This window comes from Oryx dammah, unplaced genomic scaffold (genome assembly GCF_014754425.2).
Source record: "Oryx dammah isolate SB20612 unplaced genomic scaffold, SCBI_Odam_1.1 HiC_scaffold_12, whole genome shotgun sequence".
NCBI classification, from domain to species: Eukaryota; Metazoa; Chordata; class Mammalia; order Artiodactyla; family Bovidae; genus Oryx; species Oryx dammah.
Window position 1 is genome coordinate 10011399 of NW_024070196.1, and position 13185 is coordinate 10024583.

At 43.3% G+C, this 13185-nt stretch overlaps 1 protein-coding gene across 2 annotated transcripts in view; it reads left to right on the forward strand.

Moving 5' to 3' along the window:
• Window positions 1-13185, forward strand: part of NR3C2 (nuclear receptor subfamily 3 group C member 2) — a 428013-nt gene that overhangs the window by 371884 nt on the left and 42944 nt on the right. For both annotated transcript variants that reach the window (XM_040251354.1, XM_040251353.1), the window contains exon 7: window positions 9118-9248. In XM_040251354.1, coding sequence (XP_040107288.1) covers window positions 9118-9248 — 131 coding nt within the window. The remainder of the gene's footprint in view (window positions 1-9117; window positions 9249-13185) is intronic.

Below are 13185 nucleotides of genomic sequence, written 5' to 3' on the forward strand. Positions count from 1 at the left end.
TATATGGGATCTTAGTTCTCTGACCAGGGATTGAACCCAAGTCGCCTGCACTGGAAGGCAGATTCTTCACCACTGGACGAGCAGAGAAGGCCCTCTAATTCCCCCTTTTATTATGAGAGTAAATTCTATATCCTACTCAAAATTCTTTCTAAAGAAAAAAAAAGTATTTTCTCATTCTTTGATTCTTCACTTTTGTTCCAAGTAAATCAAGTTTAGAGACATTAGATTATTTTAATATAATATCTTAAAACTATTTCCAAATGATCATATGATTTCAATTTAGTGTAATAGGTATCCTAAGAGAGGACCAGATAAAGTTATAGCTGTGAATAAAATTGGTTTCCTAGTTTGAGAAAATGATAAGACAATTGAAATGTTTCTTTCTTTTTTGTAAGAGTTTCTTTGAGAATATTTTAGAACTGTCATTCTCATGGATTTAAGCCTAAGGTCTTTGCATTGAAACTGGGTCTCTGTGACTATTTTGTTATTGTGTTTATTTAAAATTGGAGTTTGTGCTATTCCTACAAATGAGACGATGTTTATAAACAATGTTGTATCCACATTTAGAAGTAGAGACCATTGACTGTCGGGTCTGATGTTCACCTTAATACAGGGCTGTTTCCTCCATCAAAAATTTCCTACTGGCTCTAGATCAGCCCCACTGTTCACAGGTAACTTTTATACAAATTTCATCTCTTTCCCAAAGTAATCTGTGTATTTTTACGTTTTTTTTTTTTTTTTTTAGTCAAAATGAGGTAAGATTATCTAATGAATAAAAGCAGATAGCAGAGATAATTTTTATGTTGTTGTAAAATTAATCCCTGTATCATGCTGAAAAGATTGTCCTTGTTTCAACTTCTTTGGATGTACATTAAATTCCTGTGCATTTAATCTAATTGTGCAAAAAATGATGTGAAGTAAAATGTGTTTTTAAGACGGCCTATTTTCTTGAAACTTCAAGCTATATTGAGTACACAGCACTCTTCATTTAGAGAACTCAATTTCATGCAGCAGCAGCAGCAGTGGAATTGGAAAAACAAAATCTTACCACATAATGGGGAGCAAAATATAGACAAGTGAGCAAATGCAACAGCAAAACATTTGAGGTACCAAATACCTCTTTATAGTTGTAAAGAGATGCTCTGAGGGAGAGAGCTGTAAATGACTGCGCCAGCAGCGTGAGAGAGGAAGAGGCCTGAGGGATTTTCCCCTTTTTGTTTCTGTGTGGCGGCACTGGGTCGTCCTTGCTGCATGCCGGCTTTCTCTAGCTGTGAAGAATGGGGCCGACTCTTGGCTGTGGTGCCAGGGCTTCTCACTGCGGCGGCCTCTCTCACTGCAGAGCGTGGGCTCAGCACTTGCGTTGCACAGGCTTAGTTGGGGAGCCGTGTTTGCGGTGGAGGTGGTTGAATCGGTCAGCGTAAGAGTCTCTGGATTGGAACTAGAGAGCGAAGGAGAGTGAAGTCAGTGCGACTGGGATGTTAACTTGGCTGGAAACAGCTTCAGGTGGTTCTCGAGTCAGGAGCCTGAAAGTAATCCAGTTCCTGCCATCCCATGGCATGGGCTTAAACAGAGTGGAGAGGATGTGTCTGTCAGAAAGGAGTTCATCTCTTGGAGGTCTCTTTTAAGAACATCCTAGCCTCTTCAGGGCTTCCCTCGTGGCTCCACTGGTAAGGAATCTGCCTGCAGTGCCGGAGACCTGGGTTCGATCCCTGTGTTGGAAAGATCCCCTGGAGAAGGGAAAGGCTACTAATTTCAGTATGCTGGCCTAGAGAATTCCATGGACTGTATAGTCTATGGGTTCGCAAAAAGTTGGACACAACTGAGTGACTTTCATTTCACCTCACTAGCCTCTTCAGGTTGTCTTTTGAGGAACTCTGTTCACAATCTAGGATCATTTTGGCTTTATCTCTTATTCCAGTCACTGCTGTGGTGACCAGTTCAGTACAGAGTTCCCCCAGTTTCATGGATACAACTCTTAAGAGAGTGCTGTGCTCTTCACTGCGAGTCTTTTCCACTGCTGCACCATGGCGGGGCGGTCCTTCAGGAATTGCTTGGCTCACATGCAGAGGCCTGTGTTTTGAAGGAAAAAACCTGGGTTTAAGTCCAAGGCTCGATTGTGTACCTAAATTATTTCCTTGTCACAAACATGAGAATGAGTCTGCACAAGGCATTATGAGAACTAACAAGACGAAATTTTGGTATGGTAGGCATTCCATAAGTGATAGCTCTGAAAACGGTGGGGATTATTCAGGCAGTAATGCCTCAAGAAAGAGTTAAAGAGATGCTTTTCCTATACAGGTGACAAAAAAAAAAGTGCTTTTTTTAGGTGTGTTGTTACACATTAACATTCTGATCTGTTTTTCAAGTAGAATCTGAGGTCTCTCTGTAAGCAGTCTTTACTCTGTGGACGTTTTGCTAACACATCTGATAACAGAAACACTTTGGCATGAGACCTTTTGTCCTCCTGTTCTACCCTGGGCAAGTCACCTCTGCCTTCCTGAAAATCTGCATCCTCTCTGGTTTTTCTCCTGATTTATTTACCATGCTGTGGGTAGAAATAACAACAAGAATGCAGTCTTATTTTCCTGAAAAGTAATTTTAAGAATTTGATTTTTTCTTGGTCTGTTTTAACCAAAATGATTATTGGTCTCTCAAGAAGCATTTTGTTCTCCCCATGACATCAGCAGCAAAAGCTAATGTTCATAGAGGGCTTTATAATTTAAGAACTTCCATATAGTTGCTCCCTACAACTCTGCACAGTGGAATTTAGTGTTAATTCCCAGTTTTACATATGATAAGCCTAGATCTCAGAAGTGACATGATGCCAGGCTCATAAAACCGGCACACTCAGGGGCCCATGGGCCGTGCATTCCTACTCCCTACTGGGGCAAAGCCAAGGATGTCTGTTCTGCCTCCAGCGCAGGGAAGCTGAAGGGATCAAGTGCTTAGGAGTGCACTTTTTAAACTGCGTGTCATCAAATATGTGTTGCATTATATTCCATAGACATCCGGATTTGCTATCCGCTTCACCCCGCTTTACAACCTATATCTCTCCTTTGGTTCTTAGAAGCTTTTCAAGAACTTAACAAAAGCAGTATCTAGTTTATTAGCCACTTGATCTTTCTGTGAATTTTCATTGTTACCTTTCTCTAACCATCACTATCACATGTACATCTGTGTGTCTGTCATTGATTTGGCTGTCTTCACTTTTCCTCTTCTGTTTTGGCTTTCCTTCTCTCTCATTCATTCATGAAACACTTTTGCATAAAGATGGACACAGGGCACTTGCCTATCTGACTCTCTTTGACCTTCACAAAGGTCAGTCAGACATGGATCTTGCCTTTAAGAAGCTTAAAGTTAGCAATTGGAATGATGAAAGTGAACTGAGCCTTTTTTCCCCCTCTATGTACAAAATACATAGAAATTTTGTATTTTAAAAGATCTTAAATATATAACCAAGCTCAAAAGGAAAAAAAAAAAAAAAAAAGCAGGTGTAAGAACAGAGAATTCACAGCCAGAGTAGTTCAACTTGGAGTTAAAGTTAGCTACACTTGGCCCTCAGACTTTTGGATGTAGAAAAACACCTTAGGGATGGGTGTTAGAAGACAACAGGAACAGGACAGGAGAATGTACAGTCCAGCAAGGCTGGGCCTGAAATGGAGCCCGCAGGCTCTGAAAAGACTTCACTGTCGACAAGCAGGGACAGTAAGCCCAGCCAGCCAGCCAGCCCAGGGACGTGGCAAGGAAGCTGAAAGAAACAAGAGCCGCAATCCTGCATCGCGTCAAGTGTGGAGTCCAAATTTAAACTCCACGAGTCTTGCAAAAAGCAATTAAGCTGAAAATTTAGCATCCAAACTGGTCCAGATCAAGGGAAATGCTTGTACCCCTGATAGCTGTAAAAGCTAAAACTTCCTGTAGAGTCCCTTCCACAGGACAGTGCCCCTGGATTCACCTAGAAAACAGTATATGCCTTAATAAAACATGCTGGACAGGCTTATGAGCATCCCCCCAAAATGAATTTAAAACATTTTAAACCAACTATAAACTAAACATGTTGAAAGTATTTAGAGATATAATAGATAAGGTATGATTTAGAGAAAGAAGATATAATAACCATAAAGTACAGAGTATCTCATGGAAAATAACAGAAATGTTTGAGGAAAAACTAAATCAACCGTTTCTAGGCACCTAGCCTGCCATTTCCGAAGGAGGAAATGGCAGTGTGCTCTCATATTCTTGCCTGGGAAATCCCTTGGACTGAGCAGCCTGGCAGGCTCCAGTCCGTGGGGTCGCAAAGACTCAGACACGATTCAGCAAGCAAGCCCAAGACAGGAAGAACATTGAAATCAAAACGCCGTAGACGTTAAACAGATTACACAGGAAAAGAAAAAAAATATTAGAAAACAGATGAGAAAGCCACCTAGAATGCCGTGCGGGTATGCATGCTGAACCGCTTCAGTTATGTCGATTCTTTGTGACCCTATGGTCCATAGCCCGCCAGGCCCCTCTGCCCGTGGGGTTCTCCAGGTAAGAATATGTGAGTGGGTTGCATGCCCTCCTCCAGGGGATCTTCCCGACCCCAGGGTCAAACCCACATCTCTTTTGTGTCCTGCATTGGCAGGCGGGTTCTTTACCACTAAGCCACCTGGGACGCAGTACAAAGAGATGAGAAGATAGAAAATATGAAACGGTGGTTAATGCAGAAGATGCAGTGAAAAGGTCTAACCCACGGGGAGGAGTTCAAAAAGGAAAAACAGGTGGGATGCGGGTGATATTTGAAGAAACAATGTCTAAGAACATTTCAGAACTGAAGAAATAACTGCATCATCAAATCAAATATGGACACTGAATCCTGAGCAACAGGAGTAAAAATAAGTGTATACTTCAGTTCCTCATATTGAAACTGCAGGCATCAAAAATAAACAGAGCAAGTTTTTATTCAGCTACCAAGAGAAAGTACTAGTTCTCTACCTATAAGGGAAAGACAGTTAGACCAATAAGAAATTTCCCAGAAGTGGTGGTGAAGATACAGGTGTAGTGGAATACTGTCTTCAAAGTACCGAAGGAGGTTACCACACTAGAAATCTATAACATGGTAAACTATAATTCAAGAATGCAGGTGAAATAAAAACCACTTTCAGGCATAGCAAGACTGAAAGATTTCAACACTCAGTGATTGACTGCTGCAGAATTTCAGTTATATATGTGTATATATATATATTCTTCAGTAAGAAATTGAACCAACCCAGTAGTAAGGAGTGAAGTGCAGTTAACAGCGGTGATCAAGGAAATAACATTTGTAACTCTAAACAGACATGAGGTGTGGATGTGAGAGAGAGACTTCGGCAGCTATTTGAAAACAAGTGGAAGTTTAAATACTGAAGAGCGATACCGTGAAAATGGGAAGCAGTAAGCCAAAGATAAAGTACTCTCCATTTTTTCTGTTCCTCGTGGAAAAGCTGTTGATTAACTTTAGATTTTTAAATATGCACGTTCATAACTTAATTATTTTAAGAGTAAAAATAGATTGTGAACCTTCTAAATCCAGTAGATGAGCAAATAATTTTTTTTAAGCTGGATCCATTTAATAAAAAGAAACGAAGTAGAAAGAAGGAAAGGAGGAGAGGAAGTTAAAATGGTAGGAAAAAATTCCAAATAAATCAATAATCATGATAAATGGAAACAGATTAAACCAAGCTATTATAATACAGAGACGCTCAGACTTTTTAAATTCAGCTTTTTGCTGTTTATAACCAGCTTGTGTGAAGTATAATTATGTGGGGACTTTGTAAACAAGGGATTTTTTTTAAAGGGCATTCCAGGGAAATTCTTTTTTTTTTTTTTTTTTTTTGGTCCCCTTTGACTGCACCATGTGGCTTGTGGAATCCTAGTTGCCTGACCAGGGATGGAGCCTGGGCCCTCACAGTGAGAGTGCAGAGTCCTTACCACTGGACCACTAGAGGAGTCCTCAGGCAAATTCTAAAGAGAGAGCAAAAGAAAGAGCCAGAGGAAATAAGGAAGAAACAATATTAATATCAGACAAAAATTATAAGGCAAAAAAATTATTAATAAAGATTGGTGATAGAAGGAGGAAAAAATCTTAAAGTATTTAACGCATGTACACCTGTGGTGGATTCATGTCAATCTATGCCAAAACCAATACAGAATTGTAAAGTAAAAATTAAAAATAAATAAATAAATAAATAAAATAAATAAAAATAAATAAAGATATGAAAAGACAAATCACAAAAGAAGAAACTCAAATGGTCAAAAAACATTTGAAAAATGTTCAGCCTGCTGGTGATCATGACTCTGCAAATAAAGGGCAGTAGTGTGCCTAACCTTTCAGCCCTCATCAAGTAGCAGAAACAATTCAAACGGGTTAATGACGAGTGTTGGCCGGACTTGGAAGAAAAGGACATCTCGTCTCCTCCTGGTTGGAATGAAAGCAGCAGCTGTGCACACATCCATGACTCAGCAGTTCTGTTTTCATCCTATATCCTAGAGAAACACCCAAGGATGTCCCTGGGGCCTCATCTGTAATAGCCATAAAGCGGAAACAACCCCGGTGTCCATCCGGAGTGGAAGGGATTAGCAAACTGTGGTGTGTTCAGACAAATGAAAGGCGCTGCAGAGAAAATGACTTCACTTGGCGTTACCTGTGTTAAAACAGATACCTCGCAGAATCACAATGTTGAATAAAAATAAGTTGCAGAAGGATGTGCATACCTAATGTTAAATTTACATAAAACCAAGTGGTACTGGGTGCTGTTTTTATGAATACATACATGTGTGTAAAGTGTACATATCTGAGAGGAAATGGGAATCTCCCAAGGTGGGTGGTTCCTCTCGTGCATGAGGAAGATGAATGGGACCAGGAGGGAGGCAGAGCAGGACTTAACTAGGCCGCGTTCACTTTTTAAAGATCTGAAGCAAGTATGGCAAAGATATTAGCATATATTTGCATTCTTTATTCTTCATGGTGGATCCCGCTATTTTTCTCTGTGTGTTTGGGTTTGGATCTGTGTGCAAGTGTTTTGAAAATATTTCCTTAATTAGAAATAGCTCCCTGAAAGATAAATACCAAGCGATATGACTTATATACAGAATCTAAAATATGACCCAAGTGAACCTATCTATGAAACAAAAACAGACCCACAAATACAGAGAATAAACTTGTAGTTGCCAAGGCGGGTGGGTGGGGAAGGATTGGAAGTTTGGGATTAGCAGACGCAAAGCATGATATGTAGAATGGATAAACCACAAGGGCCTACTGTAGCACAGGGAACTATATTCGATATCCCACAATGAACCATAATGGAAAACAATATGAAAAAGAATGTGTGTGTGTATATATATATATGCATAACTGAATCACTTTGCTGCAGAACAGAAATCAGCACAGCATTGTAAATCAACTATACTTCAATTAAAAGGATATCCCTGGCAGTCGTGGTTAAGACTCTGCTCCCAATGCATGGGTCACAGGTTTGATCCCTGGTAGGGAAAATAAGATCCAACATGCTGCATTTTTTATTAAAAATTTAATTAAATTTAAAACTTTGTAAATTAAAAAAAATTATTTTAATTTTTAATGGTTAAAAATATCTCCTAGCTTATTATGGGGAAAGAAAAACATATAGCAATAATACCAAGAAAATGATGAGTTTTTTACAAATGGCTTTTAGAGAGAATTTTGCCATTGGAATCCAAGAGTGCACCCTGGAAGAGGAATCCCAAGGTGGCTTTGCCACAGACACTCACCTGTGTTCAGTCACTCATAGTAGTGTATTAGCCATCATCAACTCCTCTGTGTCTATGGCCTGAGTCAACAGGCCTGTTTCTCACTGCTACTGCTAAGTTGCTTCAGTTGTGTCCGACTCTGTGCGACTCCATAGATGGCAGCCCACCAGGGCTCCCCCAACCCTGGGATTCTCCAGGCAAGAACACTGGAGTGGGTTACCATTTCCTTCTCCAATGCAGGAAAGTGAAAAGTGAAAGTGAAGTCGCCCAGTCGTGCCCGACTCTTAGCGACCCCATGGACTGCAGCCTACCAGGCTCCTCCGTCCGTGGGATTTTCCAGACACTCTTTTTCACTCATTTCTTTCTGGTCATCATAACTTGGTACTTACCCAGGGCCTCCCAGAGGATTTATCACTTTGAGGAAAAACATCTGAACAATTAAATGATACCTGCCTGCCTTCTCACGGAAAGAGATAATCATGACTTCTGTTGTAATATCTTGTGGATTTTTATGGAAACACTGGATTTGGGCATAGAGAGTGGCTCTGTTGGTTGGTTGAATGGACATGTGTATGTTTCGTACAGATGCCCAAATCATCTTCTCCTGGACCAGAGAGGTTCCATTTGAACCTCTTTTTAAATGTTGTCTGATTTCCCTTCATTTTTCAAAATTCAGTTTCTCTTTCTTTTTTTAAGTCGTATTGGATTTGTTACAATATTGCTTCTATTTTATGTTTTGGTTTTTTGGCCACAAGGCATGTGGGATCTTAGCTTTCTGACCAGGGGTTGTACCCACATCCACTGCCTTGGAATGTGAAGTCTTAACCACTGAACTTTCAGGGAAGTGCCTGATTTGTCTTCTTAAATGTGTTGCTGCAAAACGTTAGCAGGCACATTTCATGACCTGTATGGGAGGGTAATGGAGGTCCATGTGGAAATGAGACTGGTCATCCTTGTGTGTCCATAGCATCTAACACAGCTCTTCCAAACAGTAAGGGCTTGGAATCTCAGGGCTTCACCCCCACATCACAGCAGCGTCTCCACTCCGTGGACAATCTCAGGATCACACACAGCACCATCACACATTATCACCCTTGATGTAAGGTGGAGTCATGGCACACTTTGGAAAAGGTTGGTTTCAGTGCTTCTGACATTCTCCCAGGGGACGAATAAACAGCCTGGCTAGGTTGGTCGAGAGGCAGTTTACCAGTCACCGTGCTAGGCAGCTGACTTCTCTTGCAAATACACGCCTGCTCTGCGTTGAAGCCAAAGGCATAACTCAGACTCAGATTTCTCCGTGGGCTCCCTGGGGCTGCTGGTCTGGGTCTGGTCCTGGACCTTCCAATCTCAGACATCTTTGCTTTTCCTTTGCAGAGAGAAGATGCACCAGTCTGCCATGTATGAGCTCTGCCAGGGGATGCACCAGATCAGTCTTCAGTTTGTCCGGCTGCAGCTCACCTTCGAAGAATACACCGTAATGAAAGTGTTGCTGCTGCTGAGCACAAGTAAATTGATGTCCAACTGGCACTTTTTTACACTGTCACATCATCTTCCCTTTAGGAGACTAGCCTATTTCTAGGGCCAGGTAGTCAGTATTTAAAAGAAAAAAAAAAGAGGAGGTGGGCAGAGGGCTTTGGTGCAGGATGAATTAAGTTACTTGCAGAGTTTGGGTGGTACACCTGCCTTGATCCCTTCACCCATCCGCCACTAAGGATTCGTTAAGTGTCTGTTACGTGTATGGTGGGACTGGGCAGCTCAGGAACTACCAGAATAAATGAGGCACAGTCTCAACCCTCAGGGAGTTTTTGTTTTTGTCGTTCAGTTGCTGAGTCATGTCCGATGCTTTGCGACCCTATAAACTGCAGCACGCCAGTCTTCCCTGTCCTTCACTATCTCCCGTAAGATAAATTCAAGGTAATTTTAATACACTGTGGAAAGTGGTTGTCTGCCATGATAAAGACTTGTCCTGGGGACTCAGAGGAGGGAAGCACATGCTCACTTCTTGGCATCAGAGGATTTCTGATGAAGCTTCATCTCAGAGAGCTTTGCCAGGGATTGAGTCCAAGGCGTGAGCTGACCTCCCTGCTGGGGAGCATGAGAGAGCATGGTGGTGTGGAAAGCAGACCCACATAGTAGTGCTTAGCTCTGGGGAGTTGTTTTGCCTGTTTATGATTTTTGTTTTTTATCTCATTTATGTATCCACTAATTTTTCAAGGCATATCAGGTACTATTGGATTGGGGACGCATGGTTGCCCTGTAGATTGAACCGGAAGATTCCCACCTCTTGAAGACATCTGCTGTCTATTAGGCAAGCAGGGGAGTGTGGTCCAGAAGGCTCTGGGAAGTGGGCTGACATGGCCAAAGGGGTCCTTCATGGCTTCATGAAGATGTGTCTGGCAATAGATAGACTGAAGGACAGGGAATGGGATGAGGAGAGAGAGAGGCCAAGTCAGACAGAATTGAGCCAGACTGGAAGCCCAGATACCTGCTGTGAGGCTGTTGAAATAACAGCCTGAATACTGGTGTATTCTTGCCTGGGAAATCCCACAGACAGAGGAGTCTGGCGGGCTACAGTCCACGGGGTCACGAAGAGTCAGACATGACCGAGCGACTACACTTTCACTTTCTTAATGGTGGTAGGTAGCTTGCTGACAGCACCAGACGCATTCGAGACACACTGCCGAGTCAGCCTTGATGAGAAGGGGGCGCAAAATGGTCTGGATCAGAAGCAACCTGGGTTTTGAGGGCAGAGATGATTGTGAGGTGGTAGTGATATTGTGAGGAGAAGTGCATTCTTGTTGGGATTGGAGTGGACCTTACGGAGTGTAAAATGACTTCTCCAGGTGGCTGAGTGGTAAAGAACCCACCCGCCAGTGCAGGAGATAAAGGAGGTGTGAGTTCCACCCCTGGGGCAGGAAGAGCCCCTGCAGGACGTGATGGCAACCCACGCCAGTGTTCTTGCCTGGAGAATCTGATGGACAGAGGAGCCTGGCGGGCTTCAGTCCATGGGGTTGCAAAGAGCTGGACACGACTGAGTGACTGAGCATGCATAGCCTCAGAGAGAGGCCTAAAGAGGGAGAAACTGGGGGACTCAAACTCAGAAAACAAATTTGGGTATTGACTTGTAAGCTTGACATGATCCTTGTTGAACAGGAAAGTCCAATGGCAAGTGGGGTTGCTGAGGCACAGGAAAAAGTGGGAAGACCCACTGAGGTGCTGGAAAGGAGGAACGCAGTGCTGAGGGACAGGGAGAACCATCAGGGAGGCAGAGGAGCTGGCAGAAGGCCAAGAGTTCAAGGCTTCCCAGAGGCGTGACTCATGGCAGAGCTTCCAATGGAAGCCAGGAATGCTGACAGAAGCCCACTGGGGTTGACCATGCGGCATCAGGCAGGTGCCAGACGGCCAGGGACTTGCAGATTGATGTGAAGCTGCTTCCGGCATCTGGAGCCAAGCATGAGAGGAGAGACGCGATGGCAGAAGGAGCCAGGAGAGACGAGGGAGGCAGGGTTAGCCTTGGCAGGGATGCTAAATGCTTCTTCCCCAGACAGCAGCCCAAGCCTTTCCAAACAGAGGGGAAGGAATCTGAGGAAGCTCTCATCAGATGAGGGTGAGGCTGGGATGGTGGCAGGAGACAGGCTGGAGAGGAAATCTCAGAACCGAGTGCCGTGACCACTGAGGGGAAGGAGAAGTGTTCTGGGTGCCAGGACACCAGGACGAGTGGCGCCGACTTCGGAGGAGGAGAGGCTGTTGAGTGACCCCCGGGAAGCTGAAAGGAGCATCTGAGACATGCCCAGCCCTCTCCTCAGCCCAGCAGTCAGTGGCTGCGGTGAAGGGTTTTCAGTAGAACCATTTGGAAGTGAGTGGCATGAGCAGCCAAGCATCTTGGATAGAATGGATAAGAAAAGATGCTGATCCCAGCATGGAGGGATGGGGTCTGGGGAAGAGTGAAGCCTGCACCTAGCAGGGCAGGAGTGGGGGAGGCAGGGGCCGATGTGTCAGTATCTGCTCTACACACATCTAGCCTCTCTCAGTTTCCAAAGAGGTTTTCCATCCATCATCTGATTTAACGCTGCAAGACTGCTAACTTGTCTAAAGTGGACAAAACAGAGGCGTGCAGGTGTGACTTGTACAGCCTCCTTGGTGAATTAGGACTCAGACCCAGGGCTTTGGCCTTCCCTTCCAGCCGGATGCAAGGATGGAAAGCAGGCTGGCAACAGGGGACAGCCGTAGGGAGGGGGCGGGTAAGCCGGCTGGGCTGCACTCCAGCAGCGAGATGGACCAGCAGCCTGGGAGGGTGGTGGGGTCAGCGTGTCTCCGCTGTGTTTCGTTTAGCCAGCAAGGCTTTTCAGGTTGCTTTCGGCCTCTTGTCGTGTTTGATTTTCATGGACTTTGATTGCACAGGCAGCCCATGCTCTCCCCAGTTTACCACAGGCCCCACCAGTCCTCAGTACCCACTGCTCCTCATTATATGCTCAGCCCACATTCAGGAGCTTCTGTTTGCAGTCCTCTGTCCATAGGCTCAGTAGAACCAGGCTCTTCTCCCTGCTCCATTATTCTTCAAGGTTTCTGAGGCTCCCAGCTTATGCTTTCTAGAACATAACTTGGGAAATGTACTTTTAGTTCCCTGCCCAGGGATTGAACCTGCACCCTCAGCTGTGAAAGCAGAGTCCTAACCTCTGGACTGCCACAGAATTCCCTGGAAATGTACTCTTTAAATTCAGCAACAATGATTTTAGTCCCCTTTCCAAGCTATATCATTAACTGTTAGAAGAAATTTTAAAAAAGAATAAAGGAAAAAAAAATATCAGATGGGTGATAGAATTTAAATTTTTTTCTAAAAATGTTCATGATAATAATCCTTTATAAACATTGGCCACTCAATTGTTATTGGTGTCTTGTCCTTTTACATCCATTTAATCAGTCAACCTTATAATCAATTCTGATATCATTTAGCTCCCCAAATTAATTTATTAGCTTCCAGGTAATTCAGTACATTCAAGGCTGATTTTTATTGATGCAGAAAAAGCAAATTAAAAAAACAGGAGAACAGAAGTAAAGAATTGTATAAATCATGAAAACTTCAGGCTTTAGTAAGCTTATCTTGCTAATCTCTGATAGAATGTATGAAATTTTTTCTTCTTGTTTAGAAGGTTACATTATACACCTGATGTCCGGTATATGAGCAAAGTTAAGCTGGGACATCAAGAAGATCGTGTTCTTTTTGCTCACACAGGAAAGCAAACCAGCTTCCCACCCAGCTGTCTCTTTGCTCTTCTCCAGCCCATAGATTCTGGATGGTTTCCAGGAGCCCTGCTGCATTTAATAAGTAAATTCGGAAAATCTAGGCAGACCTCCAAAATTTGAGGTTTTGCCTAAGTTCTCTTTTATTTGTGGGTCTGTTTCAACTTCTAAAATATCTGGCTGGGAAAATGGTACAATATA